Source organism: Gallus gallus, chromosome 4 (genome assembly GCF_016699485.2).
Source record: "Gallus gallus isolate bGalGal1 chromosome 4, bGalGal1.mat.broiler.GRCg7b, whole genome shotgun sequence".
Lineage (NCBI taxonomy): Eukaryota > Metazoa > Chordata > Aves > Galliformes > Phasianidae > Gallus > Gallus gallus.
The window spans coordinates 54,328,079-54,350,917 of record NC_052535.1 but is presented as its reverse complement, the minus strand read 5'-3'; the positions used below and the strand labels follow the sequence as shown (position 1 = coordinate 54,350,917).

General features: G+C 37.4%; 1 protein-coding gene across 6 annotated transcripts in view; it reads left to right on the top strand.

Annotated features, from left to right (window-relative positions):
* Positions 1-22,247, top strand: part of SYNPO2 (synaptopodin 2) — a 91,801-nt gene extending 69,554 nt beyond the window's left edge. For 2 of the 6 annotated variants that reach the window (XM_040699206.2, XM_004941230.5), the window contains 2 exons: positions 1,002-3,181; positions 17,875-22,247. In XM_040699206.2, coding sequence (XP_040555140.1) covers positions 1,002-3,181; positions 17,875-18,438 — 2,744 coding nt within the window. In that variant the 3' untranslated portion in view covers positions 18,439-22,247. Of the gene's footprint in view, positions 1-1,001; positions 3,182-6,298; positions 7,307-8,596; positions 12,670-17,874 lie in introns of those variants that run through there. The other 4 variants (XM_046940416.1, XM_040699207.2, XR_005859177.2 and 1 more) reach the window with 3 other exon arrangements.
* The last annotated feature ends 592 nt before the right edge of the window (positions 22,248-22,839 follow it).

The window sequence follows — 22,839 nt, the reverse complement described above, 5'->3', positions numbered from 1 at the left end:
AGAAGATAATGATTAACTGGCTTATTTTCACAAACTAGAGGCACATCTTTTCCTTTTGAATGTAACTGGAAGGGAGCCATTGATCTAGGCAGAATTAGCTTTTTATTTTAAAATCTAGCTTTTTAAAAGAGAGAAACTAGTGAGGTGGTCATGCTGATGTACAGTGCATCTATCAGCTTTCTAGCTGCAGATATTCCTGTTCCCCACGACTTGATGAAAACCAATAATGTATGCTTTAGGAAATACATATTATTTTGGTAGGAGCCTCCTCCATTCAGTTCTTAAATATGTATTCATTCTTGCCACATTTTAAAAATAAAGGTTCTCAAGATTTTGGATTATGTTTGCACTCCCACTGTTTTCAAGGGAGCTGAAAATTAATAATTTCTTTGTATATTTCCAGGGATATATACTTGCTGTTAAATAGCTAATACATATAGATACACCCATTTTTATCAACTACACAGATTTTATAATGCAATAAACTCTTAAATGGTAGAAGCTGCTACCACTTTCAGACACAATACGCAGTTTTATTTACCCTCAAATGTTAGACGGTCATGGTCCTGGCTGGCTCAGAATCTGCTGTAAGCCTAGGAACTGTGGTCAAACACTTCCTAAATACCAGATCATGGAAATTGAGTAAATGAGAAAATACTGCCCACCTATTGCTGCTGAGATGACTGCTGGGAGTGAAAATTGAGGAAATTAGAAAAAGACACAGCTAACGTTCCTGTCGAAGTAAAGAAAGTGATGTAGCCTTTGAGCTTGTCTGGGTGTGGCTCTAAGGAAGGAATGCTGGGTATGGAATTTATACCACAGTTGTTATTGTGGGCAAAGCTTATGCATAACATCCCCTCCATGCACAAGAAATGTTTCAATATGAGGGAGAGAGGCATAATGTAAACTTCACCACAGACAGGTCCGTAACTACTTGCTAATAAACTCCATGTATTTTTGTGAGCTGTGCAATTAAACGTGCATGTTGATTCTTTCCACAGGACTCCGGCGAAGTGAGAGCCTGTCAGAGAAGCAGGTCAAAGAAGCCAAATCTAAATGTAAAAGTATTGCATTGCTGCTGACGGCAGCTCCCAATCCCAATTCCAAGGGGGTGTTAATGTTCAAGAAGCGTCGTCAAAGGGCGAGGAAGTATACTTTAGTCAGCTACGGGACTGGGGAGCTCGAACGTGACGAAGACGAAGGCGAAGAAGGTGAAGTTGAAGAGGGGGACAAAGAAAATACTTTTGAAGTGAGTTTGCTTGCAACAAGTGAGTCAGAAATAGATGAAGATTTCTTCTCTGACATTGACAACGACAAGAAGATTGTGACATTTGATTGGGACAGCGGTCTACTTGAGGTTGAAAAGAAGACGAAAAGTGGAGACGAGATGCAGACGCTTCCAGAGACAACAGGTAAAGGGGCCCTCATGTTTGCCAGGAGACGGCAGAGGATGGATCAGATTACAGCTGAGCAAGAGGAGATGAAGGCACGCACCATGCATGCAGAGGAACAAAGGGAAGTCACTGTGTCAGAGAACTTCCAGAAAGTAAGCTCTTCAGCCTATCAAACAAAAGAGGAAGAAACGTTAAGACAGCAACCCTGCATTAGCAAAAGCTATGCAGACGTGAGCCAGAACGATGGTAAAACTGTACAACAAAATGGGTTTGGTTTAGCACCAGACACAAACCTCTCCTTTCAGTCTTCTGAAGCTCAAAAAGCAGCATCTTTGAACAGAACAGCTAAACCCTTCCCTTTTGGGGTTCAAAACCGAGCAGCTGCACCATTTTCACCCACGAGAAACGTCACTAGTCCTCTTTCAGATTTACCAGCACCACCTCCCTACTGCTCTATCAGCCCACCACCAGAGGCTTTATACAGACCTCTGTCAGCTCCCGCAGCAAGCAAAGCTGCGCCAATTCTGTGGTCACACACAGAGCCAACCGAACGCATAGCATCCAGAGATGAGAGGATTGCAGTGCCAGCCAAAAGAACTGGGATACTGCAAGAGGCAAAGAGAAGGAGCACATCAAAGCCTATGTTCTCTTTCAAAGAAGCACCCAAAGTAAGTCCGAATCCTGCCCTGTTGTCCCTTGTACACAATGCAGAAGGCAAAAAAGGTTCTGGAGCTGGTTTTGAGTCAGGACCCGAAGAAGACTACCTCAGTTTGGGAGCAGAAGCTTGCAATTTCATGCAGAGTCAAGCATCTAAGCAAAAGGCCCCTCCTCCTATTGCTCCAAAACCTTCACTCAAGGTCTCTCCTGCTGCTGGTACCCCGGTTTCACCAGTTTGGTCACCAGCTGTGGCTTCTAACAAGGCTCCTTCTTTCCCAGCTCCAGCCTCACCGCAGGCAGCATATCCTGCAGCACCCAAATCCCCACAGTATCCTCATTCTCCCTCTGCCAATCCCCCAAATACTCTCAACCTATCTGGTCCTTTCAAAGGGCCTCAGGCAACCCTAGCGAGTCCAAACCACCCAGCCAAGACACCAACCACACCAAGTGCTGGAGAAACAAAGCCGCCCTTTGAGATGCCACCAGATATGAGGGGAAAAGGAGCACAATTATTTGCCAGAAGGCACTCTCGAATGGAGAAGTACGTGGTTGATTCAGAGACTGTGCAAGCAAACATGGCACGAGCCTCATCTCCAACTCCATCTTTACCAGCTTCTTGGAAATACTCATCTAATGTCCGAGCACCTCCACCTGTTGCTTATAATCCCATACACAGTCCATCTTATCCTCCTGCTGCTACCAAGCCCTTCCCTAAGTCCACTGCTGCTACTAAAAATACCAAAAGAAAACCTAAGAAAGGTCTCAATGCTTTGGATATTATGAAACATCAACCTTACCAACTTGATGCATCATTATTTACTTTTCAACCTCCCAGTAATAAGGAAAGCCTAGCTACTAAGCAGATACCAAAGTTGCCCACTTCAAAACAAGCTATGTCCTTCCGACTGCCTGGTTCTGGATCTCCTACAAACGCCCGGGCATCTTCAGTGTACTCTGTGCCAGCCTACAGTTCGCAACCATCGTTCCAATCAAATGCCTCCACCCCAGTAAATGAATCATACACACCGACAGGCTATTCTGCATTTTCTAAGCCAGAATCCACTACATCCTCTTTGTTTACTGCTCCGAGGCCAAAATTTTCAGCAAAGAAAGCTGGCGTCATTGCACAGGTGTGGAAGCCATCTGTTATTGAAGAGTAAACATGATAGCTAAAACTTAGTGTCCACCTTGCTTGCAATGCATTATTGTTGCAGTAGTAACTGGGCACACAAAGAGTGTCAAGAGTATTCCTTAGCTTATGTAATATCTTCAGATGTATCATCCCAAATCTGGGTCCAAAATACTTGAACTTTTTTAAGGAATCAAAATAGATACAAATTTTAGCATATTTATGCACATTATCAGATGCTTTATACACATAAAATCCTGCAATAAATAGACACCATTGTGTTAAGTAAGCAGGACACTAGGTTTTTGCTTTAAGTTGACTACAACAGAAACAACAGTAAGCAGTATTCCTGGTTTATCAAACTAATAGAGAAGAGCGTTCTTTCTATCCCCCACCCCAATTATGTCCAAATGACGATAGGGATTTGAGGACTTTTTTTTTTTTTTTTTTTTAAGTGCCTTATTAAATGCTATGAATAATAACATGTATTACTAACATACATAGTCTAAAATAGGTAAACTATTAGACTCCGACTGATCACTCGCAGAATACAGCAGGATATACCTTTGGGTATGCACAGAGTCCCACTGACTTCAGTCAGAATCTGTCTTGGCTCAAAGGTTCTTCCGTAGGAATCTGATCAATCGGTCAGGGGCTTAGTTTGCAAGTTATGTGGATCAGCTGTGATCCAAAGTAATGAATTGCCTCTGTGATTTCACAGAGAATGTGCTATAAGAGATGCAAGAGTATTCTGCAGAAGACTAATTTAAGGTAGATGGAACGACAGCTGGGAAAAATTGTTAAACATTTCCCATTTTGGGGAAATTTGACATCCTAAGTGCAGACATATATTTGGCCAAAAGTTTGCCTAGAATCCAGGAAGTAACATAAAAACTACTAAATCAAAAATATTGATTTAGAGAGGTGAGATGGCTTTTTGGATTTTGCAGCTGCAATGTAATGCAATAGTTTCTTGTGAAATCATAGCGACTGAGAACTGAAGGGGTATGTATAATCAAGAGTCTTGCAATCAGAGTAGTGTATGTCTCAAAAATCAGCATTTAACATTAAATTATAACTATTACCTTGTCTTCCTATCAGTCTCACACACATTTTCTTAATTTCACTTTGGGCTTTACAGTGCTTTTTCCTAAAATCTTTCTACTCTGGTCTTACACTTTCACCTTTTACTTGTATTGGTCATAAGGATTGAAATACTGCTACAGTAGAAAATTCTTAAGAGTTCGTAGTCTTGAAACCTACTGTATGATACTGCAAAAAAATACACAGTCTTGCGGAGATCCAGGGGCTATATTTGAACAGTTTAGCATGCTGTTCTGTAAGGAGACTCGTTTACATCCACAGAGCTAGGTCTGAACCAAAATGTTCCTTCACATAACTAAGGTTATCAAAATTCATCCCAAGTGCAACACTAAAGATTAACACATTGACATGTGAATAAAGATGGCAGAATCTGTTGGTATATTTATTTAAGCTATCATCCAGCTAGCTACAGACACAAATATGGATTTTTATATTGTAATGGTGCATACACTTTTATTAGAACTATCTATTTAGATGAAAAAAGTGTTCCCCAGTATGAACAAAATCACCTACATTTGGTCTCATGATGGTAACTGAAACTGCAATAAGGTTTGAAAAGAATTATTTCATTGTAAATATAGAAGGCAGACTGGAATCACGTCAACAGAAATCACTGCTTTTAATTTTGGACCTTCAAAATTCCACTCTCACTTCTGGATTGGAATACTAATTGCATTAAAAGAAAATGACCAAGAGATCCACCTCCCTCTTAAAATTCAGAACAGTGATGGGAAATTTTGAGAAAAACAGTTTGGAAAACTCAACTAGGAATTACACTGCATTTTCCAGGAAATAGAGTAGCATTATTTTAATCCTCTGGAGATCTCCCTTCTATTTTTCACTGCCAGTATCTGTATTTTTCTTCCATCATTAAACTTGACCCTTTCTTCTCTGCCTGTTTGGGTTTCTTTTCTTTTTTTTTTCTTTATTCCACTTGTATATACAGACAGACAGTATTTTAGAGGTAATTTATTTTCTACGCAATTGTGTTTCCATGCAATTCTTACCCTTTCCCCACTTCCCCTTCTTCCTTCCTCCCTTCTTTCCCCCTCCTTCCTTCTCTTCCCATTCATTTTCTCCGTCTCCTCCTTTCCTTCTTTCCCACCTCCCTTGGAATAAAGATAACAGAAGGTAACAGAAGGTGAAAGGTAACAGAAATGTAAAGGTAACAGAAATGCTACTGGAGAGCTACACAGAAATCTAACTCCTTTCAGACAACCTCATGTTGCCTTATATGTTTTTACTTAGTCCGCTCCTTTAAATTATAACTGTAAATTATAACCACACTTCTGTACTTGTTCACTGTGTCACTACACAAGTGTTTCCTTAATGAGGATATTTTTAGCAGTTCTATACTTTCACCACAGTTTTGAGGTTGATGAACATGTCTAATGAGACACAGAATCTTACACAACACGGTGACCAGGTCACATCAAGATCCGCTCAGTAACTTGTGGAGGTTGTCACCATCTCCAGAGCATCCTGTGTGAAATATGTGAATTACTGAAATCTAATTTCTAGCATATATATGCCTGCGTGTCATATAACTTTCCAAGTAAGAAATAATAAGCAGTACTATTCTAATTATAAGCAAGGGAAAAAAAGGTGGAGCTGAAATATCGTCTCATCCAAAGAAAATCAGCTCTCCAGAAAGACAAAAGTCAAGTTAATGGGAACTAGAGGAGGGCTGTGATTAAAACAGGGCATTTCAGTTTTCTAAACCATCTGTCTAGAACTGAGTTCACCTAAAGGACAGAAACGTGTAATTATCAGCTTGTAAAATATTTATGCATCTCTTTCATTTTCAGCAGAAACCAAAATTTCAGTTAGGACACTGTTTAAATTATTTGCACTTTCACAGCTATATGCTGGAAGTCAGCTTCTGTGGTAGCTGTATAAAATACAGCAATTAGCCTACCTTCTCTTTACTTTGGCCAGATAGGAAGGAAATTAATATACACTAAATATTTGGCTATTGATTAGATTTGGATTTTTTGCTGTTATTCAAACACAGGTATTTCATATGGCCAATAGCAATGACAGAAGAACTTTTTAAAGCATCAGTATGTTAAAAGCAAAAGCCACAGTGACAATAGTGCTCTAAACTCAGTTAAGATCTTTTGAAAATCCCAATTGAAGACTGAGTCTGAATTCAATTTTATACACGTACACTACTCTGCATGCATAGTGCTTGGATCCAGCTTGGCTTCAAGGCTTTTACCAATCAGGTAAGTCTGTAGTTCTTACTAATATTTCAGAAGACTGTCCTGCTTAAATTAACAGTTTTACACGAAGGGTGTTCTCTCAAGATGCAGATTAAATTTAGAGGAAAGCTGAGCTGTTCATTGCCATGAGTCCAAATTGAGAGCTAAAGATAACATCAAGCATAGCTGAAATGAACTGTTTGCAGAGTGGAGAAATCTGAAATTTCTCCATAAAAGAGAAAGCTTTTTTTTTTTTTTCTTCAAAAATCCATTAGAATTGCCTTAATATAATATGATAATTTTCCAAGATGCAATGGTTGTGCTTAATATATGAGCATATTTACCAGTGAATTTTAGGCTACTCCTAATAATACTTCTAATACATTCACATTAAAAGATCTATTTAATTTCTTTATGTTGTTTTTACCACATTTAATTATAGTCCATACAAGAGGTATTATACCAGTTTGGATCTCATGTTTTGAGATAGCCTTTCCTTGAAAAAAGCCATTTTAATGAAGGGTTTATATTCTTCCTGTTTCTGAATCAGTTCCAGACCTGTTTACAAATCCTGAATTTAACAGTTTTGTTTTGGAGATGAGTGGCTTTTAGACAAGAAGTTAAATTTTTGTTACAAAAGGAAACAAAATTTAGTTAGTGAAAGTAGAACTGGCAAGCTTCTCTTCCCTTCTCTAGGGGAACTATTCTCATTAAATTCCTGATCAGAGAAAGATAACGTACTATGAAACAAACAGGAAGATATCCAAAGATTTTTTTTTTTCCCCTGTAGGGACACTTACAGAGTAAACAATACCATCTCTTAAAAGTACATATTAAACTTTTGCTTTCTGCTCTCTTATGGAAGAAGCCATTTATTCAGTGTCCTAAGATGTGACAACATCCAGTGACGAGCTGCCTGGTATCAAAAGCTCCTGGCCTATGGACTGGGACTTTATAAAACACTCATATTAAGACCTGTAGTAGGGAATGCCCATTTCTCTTCTAGAAGTGCAGACAAGTCACTACAAGATCAAGCCATTGCCATTACAATATCAGCCACCAAAAGGTTTCAGTTCATTTTTGTCTGAAGTCCTATTGCAATGACCCAAAATACACATACTTTTATTCAAGAATAAAGTTCCTGAGACATTCAAGAGTCAAGACACAAAGCCAGCCCTAAAACTGTTGTGATCCATTTTGCTATCACCATAGCAATCGTGCAGCAATGAGGTCTTTTTTGCTTTTGGCAGAGTGCTATTAGTATTCGCCCAAAAATGAATGTTCAGAATTCACAGTTTTTCTATTTGAAGAAATACTAAGAGGCTGAGGCATCTCCAGGCTACAACAATTAGGAACTGTAGGGCTGGTACGTGCTTCATTTACGTAAGTTAATGCTAAGTGACAGAGCAGTGATTTTGAGAGAAAAAAAATCAAGAATTGGAGATGTGCAGTGGGGAGGAAACTCCAGAACAAAAGCAGAGGTTCAGTTCTACCAGAGATTCATGACATACTAAAGGGATAAGAGAAGAAAATAAGTAAGAATGGCTTAAGTCAGCATGGAGATGGCTGACTATTTCCAGCCTTTTGTTGAAATTTCCTAGGTTGCAGCCTTTTGTTGAAATTTCCCTACGAGTGCTCGTATCACTGGGCGTGATTTTTTCCCTCTATTCACAAATAGAGATTGTGAAAGAATGAAAATGCAGCAAACACAGCAAAAAGAGAAAAGTGAGCTTTTTTAAAAAAAGACCCTATCAATAGAGTATTGCACTGAGAGGCAACATATATGTAAACATGTTATCCTTGATAGCTCCTATACACAACAGTCTTCAAAAATGCTAAAGTGAATTCTGATAAAAGATAGTAAAGTGCCCTTCAGCTCTGAGAAGCAACTATAAAGAGAATTTGACTCGAGATTATTTGGGAGGAGCAATGTTTACCAAGTATCCAGGACAGCACACCAGCAAGGGACCAGCTTTAACCACATATCCTGCTGCTCCAGCATCTCTACAGGGAATTCTTTGTACACCATGAGGTAGGGAAATACCAGTGAAACAACAGCAATCTTTGCATCTAACAATGTGCAAAATCTTTCTCCTCTCTTTTTCCAGGATCCTCATCCAGGTTTCCTAGCTTGCAGAATGCAAAGCGATTGGTTATAAAAAGATCCACTTTTCCAGTGTTACCTTTTTCAAAATATAACGATACAACTTTGTCTGCAGTTAAATGTCCAGGATTCCATTGATCGTTTTGTGAGTTCAGCATGGCAAGTGCAAACCTTAATTACACAGCTTGGCTTAATGCTGTTTAAAATGAATCTACTCGGTTTGAACGAGAAATGTTATACAAAGAAGAAATTTGTTGACAAGATATTAAAAAAAACTGTGGATTCTGAATCTTTGAACTTACTGCTGGTAGAAATGTTCCTTGGGAAAATATGTGAGCCTGGTATTTATGTGGTGCCATCTTCACAAGTTCATAGTACCCATGACAAGAACTGTTCTTTATCATAAACATTACTTCTGCATGTAATTACATTTGGGAGGAGCTGGAATCATTCAAGAGCTATGTTTGACAAGTGCCCTTTAGGCTGGAGCCTTACTCCAGGAAGAACTCTAGGATTTTTATCAAATGATTAAAAAGTAATCCTGAAGCTCAAGGAAATACTGTGTTGGAAGGTTCTCTACAGAAACAGATTTGAGCTCTTGTTTTACAAGCTGAGGCTAACCACATAATGATTATTTCCATGGTTTAAATGTTGGCATCCTTGAGTAAGGCAGGCAAGGCCTTTTCTTTTATATAAGATCCTAATCAAGTCTGCTGTTAACTCTGTAGTTTTCAGAAGAAAAAATCTATTCTTGTTTGTAACTATCTTGACAAACTTTTTAATTTCAGTGCATGTGAAACCATCACAGAGCTATGGGGTGGTACATTATAACAATAACTGTACGCTTCCTTAGGCTGAGGAAACAGCTTTGAGAAAAATAACTTACTGAACCATACTTACAGATGGACTAAGTAGATGAAGGCTTTGTGAGCAGGTTATTCAGTGTATCAGGACAAAGTGTTTTCAAACAAGAATCCTTGATTCTTTTGTATGGTTTGAGACAGACATCTTGAAAAAGCAATTCCAGACAACTGAAAGATATACTGCTACTAAAGTAACACATCATCACCTGCCATTGTTTTTCTCATAGAATTTCCAACTCAATTTAGGGCAGAGAATGGTACTGTTCACCTGACGAACAGCCCTTCACTAATTTGTATTGACCTTGTTCTGGTCTTAGCACCATTCCTTATATAATGTATACTCTTCAAAGTATGCTCCTCACGCTGAATAACTTATTTCCTCATAGCTTTTTTTGTTAGTATTTAGTTGATTCAGAAGCTGTAATTCGTTTTTCCACTACTGTACGAATGAGTAAATGAAGATGGAGGCATTGATATTAGGATACTCCATAGCCTTAGCTTCCCAGTTCAGGACACTTAGCATCTTCAGAGTCCAACAGGATATGAACTAGTCATTGCACAAAAGCATGGCTCTCCTTAACAACAGTCTGTGAATGTTCACAGATTACAGTTCTCCAGGTGGAACTCCAGAAAAGGGAATCTTCAGTGACCAGCCAGTGAAAATGTCTTTCACACAATATACTCTTTTGTTATATTATCATACAATTTGCTAAAAGAAATGCTAAAACCGCACTGGATGGGGCAGCAACACTAAAATTTAATAAATATATGTACGCACTGGGCAATTACGCTTACATTTAATAGCTTTTCATCTTCCATATTTAATTCCATTGCTTCAAGGTAACTTTGTGTGTTTAAGACCCAAGGGTTTGTTCAGAACAAACCAAACCTCAAAGTACTTTTGTATACATCACTGTTACCAGCAGGGTCCTCCAGCATGGCTTGGACCATCAACTGCCATCACACTATTTAAAAAACTGGCAGCAACTGCTTGTTGACATCAAGCTGTGAATCTGCCCTACGAGGATGGCACAGCTTCCAGTGGGGCTCTTAAGTTTTTTCTGATATCAGTGAGATCAAGGAAGGGCATGCTCCATCCCTCTGGGGAAGAAATTTCTCTGAAGCTGTGAAGGAAAGTACACAGCAGTAACCACAGGTTCTTTTCCCCAGGTATTCCTTCATGGCCCCATTTAATCATTCTATTTTTTCTTGGCCTGGCCTCCTCCTCATAGCCTAATTGCAAGCTAAACAGGTCAATTTTCTATTCCTTAAGCTTCTCATCAAAGCCTATGAAACTTCGCCATCAATACCTAGTCTCATCACTCTTCAAGCCAGTCCTGAATACAGTTTTTCCTTCTGCATCAAGTATTACTATCTCGTAGTTTTGTTCTGGCCAGTCTTTCCTTGGTCCTTCACTTGCTGGTTTCTTTCACTCTGCTGAAATTCTTCTTGCCCCAGCATATTCAAGTTCAGATGCTTTTCCTTTCAGAGATGCTTTGGCCCAACAGGTCTTGAGCTATGTCAAGAGGCAGGTGTGCTGCACAGCACACCTCAGTCCTGAACAGTGACTGTGCAGACCCTTGTGTTCAGATGCAGTGTTGTGAAGACACACAGGTATGCATCATATGTCTACACACAACTTTTTGTGAATGAAAACAAATCTGCACAACAAGTGCCGGAGCTATGATACACCTCACTGACTTCTCCAGCCTGTGGAGATATACATAGCCTGCAGTTCTGACAGGTAGAGAGAGCAGGATGCTGCAGGAACTGGGGAACAGATAAGGTGTTCCTATTGAGCCTCACATTCCTGATGAACCTGTATTACTTAAAATTACTGGACCGCTCAGCCTGGACATAAATAGGCAAGTATTAGAGTAGATGTATGAGACACTTCAGATTCAAAGATCAGTCTAAAATAAGTTCTAAAGCATAAAGCAGAACTACTTTTCAAGGAAAAGGAGTGTAGAATTTTTTGGCATCTATGTTTTTTTTTTTTCTTACTCTCACTCTTGGAAGTGGTTGAGCCATATGGGCTCACTTGGTTAAAATGCAACTCAGGGGGCTGAATCATCTGAGATGAAATAAATAAGAAAAATAACCACAAGACTGAGGATTTTGGTTTGAAAGATTTGATAAAATTATATGGATCTGGATAAACTATCATTTCACTTGGAAATGTTCAGAAAAAACACTGCCACCATCTCCAAGTAGTACAATAAATTCAGTACTTACATGAATTCATTTTAGAAAAAAATACCAGTAACCTTCCCTCAATATCTAACTCCTTTGTTGTCCACACAAAATAGAAATGTCAGAAACTAAGACCAACTTTGCACTTGTTTCCAAACTTTTATCTACAAGGAAGCAAGACTTCATGCTCTAAGACCTTTGGAACTGTATAATATTTAAGTCCAGAAGATGGCAGCAAATGTTAGGAGAACTAAACTGTCCATTCCAAGACCCAAGGATCAAAATGCTGCATTCCAATTTTATTAGTTTCATTTTGCCTGCTACAAATTATGATCAGCACTTTGAATTTTATTCCTTTTTCTTTTTTTCTTTCTTTCTTTTTTTTTTTTTTTTGTAGTTATACTGTAAAATAGTCATAGCATTTACTGCAAAGCTGGCAGCATTTCAGAGAAGTTTTTTTTCATTACATAAAGTTTAAATTGTAAATGGTTTCAGAAGAAAAAAAGGAAAAATAAGCTTAGCGATGTCTTCCTTCTATATATAAGTCAAATTAAAAACCTGAAATGCTTGTTTTCTGTTTAAAAAATTGGAAAGAATGAAAGAATTGAAACTATATATATATATATACATATATAAATCAGGTATTATTTATTTTGTCCTACCATCATCTCAGTAGTTTGTTCTCTAATTGCAGTAGCCATTACAAGGCAATAAAAAGCAAAGTGGCAAATGTAACCCTCAACTTTTATAAAAGACAGAGTCATATTTTGCAACAGTCCAATTGTTTTAACCACTTCCTTTTCCTTTGTTCCCTCTTAGTGTAAACATTAACCAGATGCTAATGTTAACTCTGATTTGAACCTGCTTAAGCCTCATGATTAAAATGAAAAGAAAAAAATAAAAATGCCTTAATGATTTGGAAACCTAAGTCAATCATATTACATTTATTGTAGTTTTAGTTATTAATACACAACTCTCAAGTACTAACAATGCTTACAATAAATGTGTCCTTCACTCACCAGTTTATAATCACTTTTTTAATCAGCGTTAGCTTGAATCTGTTCACATGGACACCTGGGCAGTCAGCAACTCTTGCTAGTGTTCTGTTGCTGCAATGGACAGTTCTGAACTACCTTTCCTTTTATTGACATCTAGGAATCATTTTCCCTTTACTAGCTATAGTAGAAAAGGCCTTGCCTTTTCTCAGAAGGGGCAACAGAAAAACACACATTAATCACTGTATGGCATTCCCTTTTGTTTTGTAGCCTAACAACACCCTGCATTCTGGTACAGTATTATTTTTGATGTTTTACAAAAAAGAGTACAGTAATACAGTGTGTGATAATAATTCTGTTATCACATCACTTTTCCTTCCCTTCTCTTTTGATTGGTGAGAAGAATAGAAGATCTCTACCCCTCTGTTTATAATCTTCTTATATTTTACAGTGATGGGACAGAATAATCTTTCTCCATTTGCACTTTTTATTTCCCTCTGTCTCATTTATGACTAGATGTTTATGCATTCCTTCTACTATATGCATGTCAAAAGATCTATTTCAACATATTAAATAGGAAGGGAAAATAATAGAAAGTATCACCATGCTTGGCCACTGCTGTCCAGTAAAGGAATGATGGTGATTAAACGTTGCCTTGATTTCACAGTTTGTTAGAAATCAGTTTATGAATATCAAATGCAGGTTTGCTGTGACTTTAGAGATTTTCACAACTAGATTTTCAGTCTAGGAACTTCACCACCAATAATATGAATTAAAGGCAATATTAATCATATCTCAGTTCTTACATTCGAGACACATTTGTATTGAAGGAAAATCTTGCTTTTCTACAAGTATTAAAAGGTGTGGAAAAATGTGGGGATATATATTCTCAAGTCAAAGATTATTCATTGCAATAGGTACAACCAATGCAATCTTATCAGTGAGTTGCCTTAGAGACTAAATTCCTCCTTCTTAGGGCAAACACTGAGGCATTATGGCACAATGCACATAACTGATGCATTTGCTTTCTTTCTTTCATGGGTGATGAAAGAAATTGAATAATTTTCTGTGAAAGAGCCATGAGAATTAGAAATATATCCCCTGAATCCAAAAGGCTGTAACTGCTTCAAGGTGCCGTCACTTCACAAAACTTCGTAGAATTGCTTCAGGCCCAAAGTGATTTTCCTACTTAATTTTCCTAAATTTATTAAAAATAAAATTGGAATACCAAAACAAATACTACAGATCATCATTTTCATCTTGCAGAGGGTACTTTGTTGCTGTCATTTGGATATAGGTTGAACATCCATCGAGAATGAAGTAATCAGATTACCTTCAGTGCTAAAGATCTTACTGAATGCATTCACTGTATCCACTGTATCTAGTTTCCAAGCAAAATACTTCACACCTAACAAAGCTGCCCAGTGAGGTTAGAGAAATCAGTCTTTTGGTCTGTTTTTGACAGACAGACAGTCTTTGGTCTGTTGTTCTATCAAAGTTAAATCTCTGACAATAGCTATGAAAATGAAGTCTAGAACTTAACATGATTATGTGAAATCCCGGAGATCCATGAAAAAAAAATGCATAAACTACTCTAGCAAATTGAAATCAGTGAAAAAAAATAATAGTTTTTCAAAATAGACAAGACCTGAAATAGCTATTTTGGGGGCTCTGGAGTAGAAAAAAGCCTACTTATCAACTTAAAAAAAATAATTTATTCCAAATAAATTGGAACGATCTCTTATTGGTCAGGTAAACTGTAAGTTACTCCAAGTTACCTGGGAGTCTAAATCAAATTTTGTTGGAAAAACTTATCACAGACATTTTCATCTAATAGAGTGATCATTGGGTACATCTCTTTTGTAGCTAAGGAAAGCCATCCTTACGTAATGAAACGTTCTTCATCTATGAGATGAACTATTTGTATTCTTACGTAGTCGTTTTATCCCTGAGAGCCTAACTAAAGTTAAAAATGAAATAAAAAATGAGTTCAAGTAATTTTAGTATAACTAACCTCATTCCCAAGGTGCTACTCATGCTCCAGCTTTACTGACTGCTTATCTTCCAGCGAGGCCTGACATTCATGTCAATATAGACCCACACCACAGAAAAGCTAAAAAACAGAGAAAAAAAACTCAGAAATAAAATGAGAAAAGATTTATAATCCCTATGAGACTATGATCTTTCATCTCCAAGCTCTTCACGCTATTTGATTTTTTTCCTTACAAAGCAAATACAATATTCTCCAGATTATCAATATTTGAGATCCTGCTTTTTTGCAACAACCTATACATGCTGAATTTATGATCTGAATGACGTTGCATGTACCGTGGATAGATATGACTTGAAGTACAAACCTTTGTTCATTGAAGTTTCACAAACTAAGATCCTCAAGATAGTAAAACATTCTTTTTCAAGTCTGTTTGTCCAAACTGTGCTAGCCCCTTACACTGTATTAACTCATGCTGAGGGTTTTTCTAAGAATTCATTTAGCTCTGCTGTGTCAGTTCCCTTTCTCTGCCTTTTATGATAACAAAGAATTCCTATAACGCTTTCCAGCATCACAGAATATTATTTTCTATTACTGATCTTGATTATCTGTCAAATCTGGTGCAGTAGTAACTTATATTTAGGTATATATACAAGTGGTAACTTGTGCTAAGAAACTCCAGAACTAACCACAAGGTGAACATTTAATTTTGTCCCATATCACTGCTTTTACAAGCTTCTACCATTGTAGAATAGTAGAACAGCCTATTTTGTCTGACAAAATACAGAAACACTTTTCCTAACTCACAATTCTCTAATCAAACTGCCAAGAAAAATTAGCTCCTGTTTTATTACTGGTAGTTAGGCCTAAAAGATACCTCTGCCACTTGATAAAAAACGTAAGTTTTCTCTAAACATGACAGTCTAAACAGAGCATTTCATCTGACTTGTCTTGAAATGTCAGTGACATTCAGTGACAACAGTTCTGTCAACATTATCATTTCTCTCTGCATCTCTGGAATCCTATGAAGTACTACTGGCAGAGCTTGGAATCTCCATTAAAAGGTTTTTCTATTCAGCACAGACCACAGTCTAGAACCATTCTGAGAGCAGTTATGACAGGCAGGCTGACTAGCAGAACCTGTTTGATCAACTTATTTTATCCCTCAGTACAATCCTATCTTCTTAGCTTTCTGACTTAGGTTATTACATCTACTTTCTAATAGAAACTGTATCTCACTTTACATGCTTACTTTGATTTCATACCTTAAAAATACTGTTACTGATAATTTAAATAAAATGCACTAATCAGACATGCTGAAAAAGCTGCCTTCTGTAGATTCAGTGCAGAAAGAAATTACAGTACATTAGAGGAAAGAAAAGTATTCTGACAGGGCCATCTGGGACTCCCTACCACTCATTGGTTCCAAGCATGATTTCTAACCCAGACTCTTATTCTCTATGGAAGTATTAATCCCTCTTCTTCGATGAAAATCTGAAGAAAGATTAACTCATTCTTGATGGCATATCACTTCATCTATGTGAAAAAAATGTTCTGCACATTCTTTCATTCACTCACCTTCCAAACGTTTTTGCTTTTTATATGCTCCCAGTTTGCAGTCTGCTGACAGGACCTGTTTGTATGTGGTGATCTGATAAACTACATCCTTAATGCTTGATCATGTCATGGTTTAAGTAAAGCACAGTTAATTTTTAAGTTTTAGTTGCCAAAAACTAAGTATTTTTTATAAGATAAATGTAGAACTTCAAGAAAATTTACCAGAAGTATGTGGTGGTAGGATTTGTAATACTAGGGAATTTCCTCTCTGGGACTGCAAGCTGAGAACAGCTGGTTGTGGCTAAATGGTGAAAAGACAGTCCAATTGTAAAGCATTAGTTGTGAATCTTGTCAAAACTACCATTACATGACCTCTTTCTGTCACTACATACTTTTAACAGATTCAACTAAGCAGCACCAAACTGACTGAAAATAATGCAGTCAGTAGTCTCTTTCTCACTTTCCATCTCTCATTTACAAGCTTATATTAAAACACAACATAAAAGCCTGTATGGAGTAGAGGTCATTTAATTTCTTAAGTGTGGCAAGACCCTGTGAAGGAAAAGTTTGTAAAAATGAAGTTTCAATGTGAGCCTTTGCTGGATAAGCTTTTCTTCATATGATCAGATACTTACTGACTGGCATCTGGATCATGTTCTCAGTATTGAAAGTTTTGGAAGCTAATTAGGAAAATTAACATAGGTCAACGTTGTTAAAATGAAATTTTAGCACAGCCTTTGGCAACAGAGCCTGGAATTTCACACAGGATTTCAGAGTTAGAGGCATTTAAACCTCAGGATATGAATCAGTGGGTGTAAATCAATTACTTGAGGAACCACGTGTGGACACTAATTCGTAAGAACAATGTGATACAAAGAACATATCTGCTTTGCGGGAAAGGCTCTAACTGTTCTGTATGCCAAACGAAGACTGTTGTGGGCAGGACCTTCCCACGAACAGAGTTTCTGTTTCAAAGTGCTGCATTACTAAGAAGATTAGGATTTGTCAGATATGAATGGATTGCTCCCATAAATGGGTCAGAATGTTCTGAAATTTTGAGAGCATTGCTTTCTAAAGAAGCCAGGTTAAGTAGCATCCTGTAAAGGTATTAAGGAAATGACTACATTAACATTTTTAATTTTGTGTGTTTATTTTGGACCCATTCTCATTCAGAGTAAGTCTAATAATCTCAGAGCAAGAAATGTCCTTCTGTAAAGGAGGAGACTGCCAAAGATATGCTCTTGGACAGATGTCCTGGACAGAACCTGTAAGCAAATAAATTAGGCTGTGTCTGCATGCAAACACACAAAGAACTGTTGGAACATGACTTTCTTTTTCATTATTAGAAATAGGTTTTTTTTTTTTTTCAGAGCAGGACATACTAGCTAAGTAGTGGAGATGGAAGTAAAGTTGAACCATTGCTAGCAGAATTGTACCTTTTCAGTAACAAAAGCTTGCCTTTGGTTTATTTACTTTCCTCAGAAATTCACTTTGCTCTTTCTTCCTGATTCTTCGCCTCCTTTTTCATACCTCATCTCTTTCCATTAAAATATTAAAAAGTAGATATAAAACAGGATTGCTAGGATGTCATGTGCTTACAGGGTTTGTTGTTCCAATGAAGAAAAGAGGCTTCTGCTCTCCTTGTTCCATGACTTCATCCATATTTGGTATTTTGTTTTCCTAGGAAAGAAGCAGTGGACGTTCATTATCACTTCCTGGGAAACCTTCATTCATTTCTCGAGCCACATCTCCCACTTCTCCTCTTATATTTCAGCCTGCCCCTGACTACTTCAGCAAGCCAGACACAGCAGCTGACAAGCCTGGCAAGAGACTGACTCCTTGGGAAGCAGCAGCAAAATCCCCTCTTGGTCTAGTGGATGAAGCTTTTGGGCCACAAAATATGCAGGAATCCATTGCTGCTAATGTAGTATCAGCTGCACACAGGAAAATGCTTCCTGAGCCTCCAGATGAATGGAAAAAAAAAGTTTCTTATGATCCTCCAGGCCCAAGTGCTAGCCTAGCCTTATTAGGAGGAAAGCAACCGGGTGTTACAGCAGCCCGAAAAAGCTCTCTGTCTGTGTCAAATGCCACCACACAGGCTGGCTCTCAGCAGCAGTATGCTTACTGCAGTCAACGATCCCAAACAGATCCTGATATAATGTCCATGGATTCCAGGTCTGACTATGGCTTGTCAACAGCTGATTCAAACTACAATCCACAGCCAAAGGGATGGAGGCGTCCAACATGAACGGCAGAAGGGCCTGGCATATTTTCCCTTCTTCCAACTTTACAAGTCTTAGATTTGAGTTGGAGAAGGAAAGTTTCTTGCTGGCCTCACCATCTCTGAACTAAAGAAATGAGGAGGCAAAACTGAATGGAGCACAGTTTTCACTTGACTTCAGGGCTAGCAGCTGCTAGAATAGACTCAGTTTTACACCTAACCTAAGATAGTTCTGTTTGTAAAAGAGGAAAATTACATATTTCTTGGGGGTGGGACAGGAATGAAGGTGGGGCAACCTATGTCCTCATTACAAAAACCCAGAAAGGAGTTAGATGGAGACTGTACAAGCATTTGCAGTTAAGTTAATGTGGAAAAGAAAAAAGAAATGAAAACAAGGGCATTTTAAAGGCAAGAAGTATTTTGCAGGATCTTGCAGGTTTTCTGGATGTGTTAGACACTCGAGTTCCAGGTTACCAAATAGAACCAGCCTTGAGAAAGTTCCAGTGAAAACTGAAGACTGAGGAACATTACATTATTGGTCCTAAGTTTTCTTTACTTCATCTTAGAAAAGAGCTAGCAAAGTAAATCAAGGAATTGTATTTTAAATGCTACCATAGTGTAACATCTGTGTTCATGGTACCTGCATTTCAACAACATGTTTTACACAGTCATACATTTCAGATTGATTTCATGACTGTTTCAGTGAATTTTTACACACTGTAATTAATTGAGCAATCTGAATACAACAGGAAGGTGTTGATAACAGAGACCAGTACCGTGATACTTGAACAACAACAAAAGGGATGAGGAAAGTGTTTAGATTGTATTTAAACTGGATAGCAAGGAAATTGTGTAATAAACTCAAGTGAGAGTCTGGAACAGCATTTACTCCTCTGCAAAATGCACTACTTGCTGAACATGTACTGTTACAGCATCTAATAGTCTGACTGGCTGGGCAGTTATTTTTAGTATCTAGGTAGCTCAATGTTTAGAAGGCTTTTGATTTGTATTCTCAGTTCAGAAGACATTAAGTTGATGGTGAACATGAAGTTGATGAACGTAAGTTGTTCATCAAGCACAATACCTGCTCTGTATAGAAGGTGGTTTGTGAAAGAGGGTTTATGATACGTGTTACAATGGTGTGAGTCTAGTATGAGTAGTGAATACTTGGACAGTTGGTTAGAGTTAGGCTATCCTGATGGATCTGAAGAGATGGCAAATAATTGTTACTAATGATAAATACCTTGCATTTACAGCTTATTTAAACAATAGTCATGTGTGTCTAAAAATATATGCATTGCAAGCTTATTGGCTAGTTTAGATGTTGTTAAGGCATTAAATGAATACTCCAAGCTTCACAAAGCTCTCTGCATCCTCCTCATTTTTTGGGGCATTCTTCAAGGATCTGTTGGGCACAGCCAACTACAACTACTGCAGAAACACTGTTAACTATCCCTAATTTCAATAAAGTTGTCAGCTCTGTGTAAAGTGGTTAGATTAGAAAGAACTGAAACAGATACATACTTAAGAAATAACATACTATGAAATGTTCCCATCTGCAAACAGTCTTCTATTATGGAAATTATAAAATAAATATAATTGGTATAAAGAAAAGAAGAAAAGTAAACAAAGTTCCTTTGAGCTGAAACTTCCCTTAGGAGTGACTAACTGCAAGAAAAAAATACCTTTAAGAAGTTTAAATTGGCAGTAATTCTCTAGTCAAATATAAGACTCCTTGAAATCAACTGATCCTTTTGACCAATCAGGAAATGAAGACATGGAAGCTGTAAATCCTTAAATTTGGGTCATATTGCTATACCACCTTACAAATTTATTTCGTAACTTATGAACATGTAAAACAAAGACGATTTAGAAACATTACATGAACAAGGCTGCCACGGTATGTCTGAAAATGAACTTTGCACCTGAGAGTCATACACTTATATAATCAGATTAAATTTTCCTGCCACATAAAACAAACAATCAAACAAACGAATCCACATTAATCTCTGCAGCACTCCATAATGTCCTTTTTCATCACCACTGGGAATATTGCTACTAAAACCAATGGGATTGTGGTAGTTCCATTAGCCTTAGTGTGTTTGGATCCAGGCCCATTTCCCTAGAAATATATGTAAATTTTCACCTGATTTCAGCATAATTGATATCCAGCAGTTATGTTTATAAGTCATTAAAGTCTTAGGTATTCAGTAAATGTTAGTGTACATGTATTTTACAGAAGGACTACATTCTGAAAATTATTTAATGCTTACGTATTTTGCTGAACTGTGGCATGTATTATAATAATAAAGATGATTCCCTGTATCCAAGACAAGTTCAGATTTTTGTTTGAAACTGCATCCTTTCCACTGTTAAACTAGAAACTAGATAATAAGTTTGCAGTAAGACATTCTTAACAAATGCAATTATTTTAATTCTCAGAATCAAGTGTGTGTCTTTTGAATTCTCACTGAAAATAATGTTATGAATTCTAAGGTCACGTGTGGAAGAAGGCATTGTGTGCTTAGGAAAGGAAATGTCTGCTTAATGTTCTGGTACATGCAATTCCAACTTGTCAAAAATCTTCCTAAATTTTTACATTTCAAAAAGGTTGAGCAACAGAATGATATTAGGAGGGCCTTAATGTTGTGATCACATGGCAGTATAGGAAATCTTACTTCAGGATCAGCTTTACAAAAAACACCCAAGTAGGCACCAAGCACTTAAGAACAGCAGAAAAGAGCTTCAGACAGAACCACCCACTTTCTTTCAATGTCCCAAGAAAAAAAAAGGAAACAATGTGACAATTTTCTTCTACTGATAAGAAGGGATTCATCAGTAAGTACTTCCATGATTATGAGAATTAATGGTGCTGAGTTTCCTATGAATTTGTATCTTATCATTGATTAATTTGGGTGTTTAACATAATCTGCTACAGATTTTTCTTTCCTGCTGCTGAATATTTGCTAGTTCTCCTTCCCATATGGATTCTCTCAGGTCTAATAAGGGATAAGTTCATCCTATAGCATTTCCCTCAGTAGCAACACTGATAAAGCGTACACATCCTCCACTCAGGTGTCTGTTCTTAAGAAATCTATGGGAAATTGATTATTCTTGAGGTCTATTCCACTGCCACATAGAAAGAAACAAACATTTTAAATATTATGAATGAGAGGACAGACACACATGGAAACATGCAGACAGATCACGTAGCCTTGTTTACAAAGGAAATCAGGCTAAAACCAGATTGAGACAATGAACTGACTTCAATGGAAGCAGCAGGCCCAGACTATTAATTGAAATGGTAATGCATACACAGCTTTATGAATAACCACAGAGCATCGTTCACTCTCTGTTCTTCACCCTACTCCTCCACTAGCAAAGCATCTTTCTATCACAAATATTTGTAACTGTTGAGTGTGAGTTCTGAATATATTAATACAAATATTTCTTACATTTGTTTTTGAATGCACAGATCTGTTCAACAAATGGGGAAAAATATCTTGATATTTTAAATGTGGTTCTTCTGTTCACTCTCCATTGCCTCTGTTATTATGGAAAGGATTTGAATACAACAACCTAACTAAAAATGTACTTTCTTCAGTTACACATGATGACAGTCACAATTCTTGTTCATAATTTGTTTTCATTTTGGTTCACTTTAACACAACCAAATATCTATTCATGTTGCATTTCTGCTCAGTCGCAAAAGACCGCATTGTCTTTATAAAAGGCTTTTTGTTCACTGCAAAAGACACTTTATTTGAGAATGTACACCAGAGATGTAAATTGTATCGTTTAATAAAGTGATTTGACCAATCAGATGAGAAACACAATTTTGCTTTCTCTAAATTCTTGTCTGCTTGTTCTGAATAATCTGAACCCAAGTAAAGCCTAATCTCTCTCTCTTTTTTTTTTTCCTGTACTATTTTTAGATTCACTGACTGCCTGTCAGTGACCTTGGGCTGATACGAGCTTCTAAAAGCTTAAACCAACATCAGGTCAAATGGCAGCACGTCAATTCAGCAGAATTTCATTTTCATACTGAATAAGCAGAGAAAGGCAACAGAGTGAAGCTACCAAGGTAAAATAACATGGTCAGACCTTTTATCATTTGAACATTTTCATCCCCACAGTAAAAACCTGCAACTAACATTCTTTTCCTACACACATCTAAACTTCTGTTCATTCACTGCAGGTTTGTTGAGAAGGGCTGTACTGCTGTATTCTCTTGTTGTTTATTCTTAATTGAACCATGCTACTTAAAAATAAATAAATACTGAGAATAAATTGTGAACCCCATCTTGACATTGTTCAGACTATTCAGTGAACAGCTCTGAAGGATGTAAGTATGTACAATCTAGCTGTGAACATTCAGATCAGATTTCCACTCTTTAAGTGAACAGAGCTGATGAATCACTAAGCAGT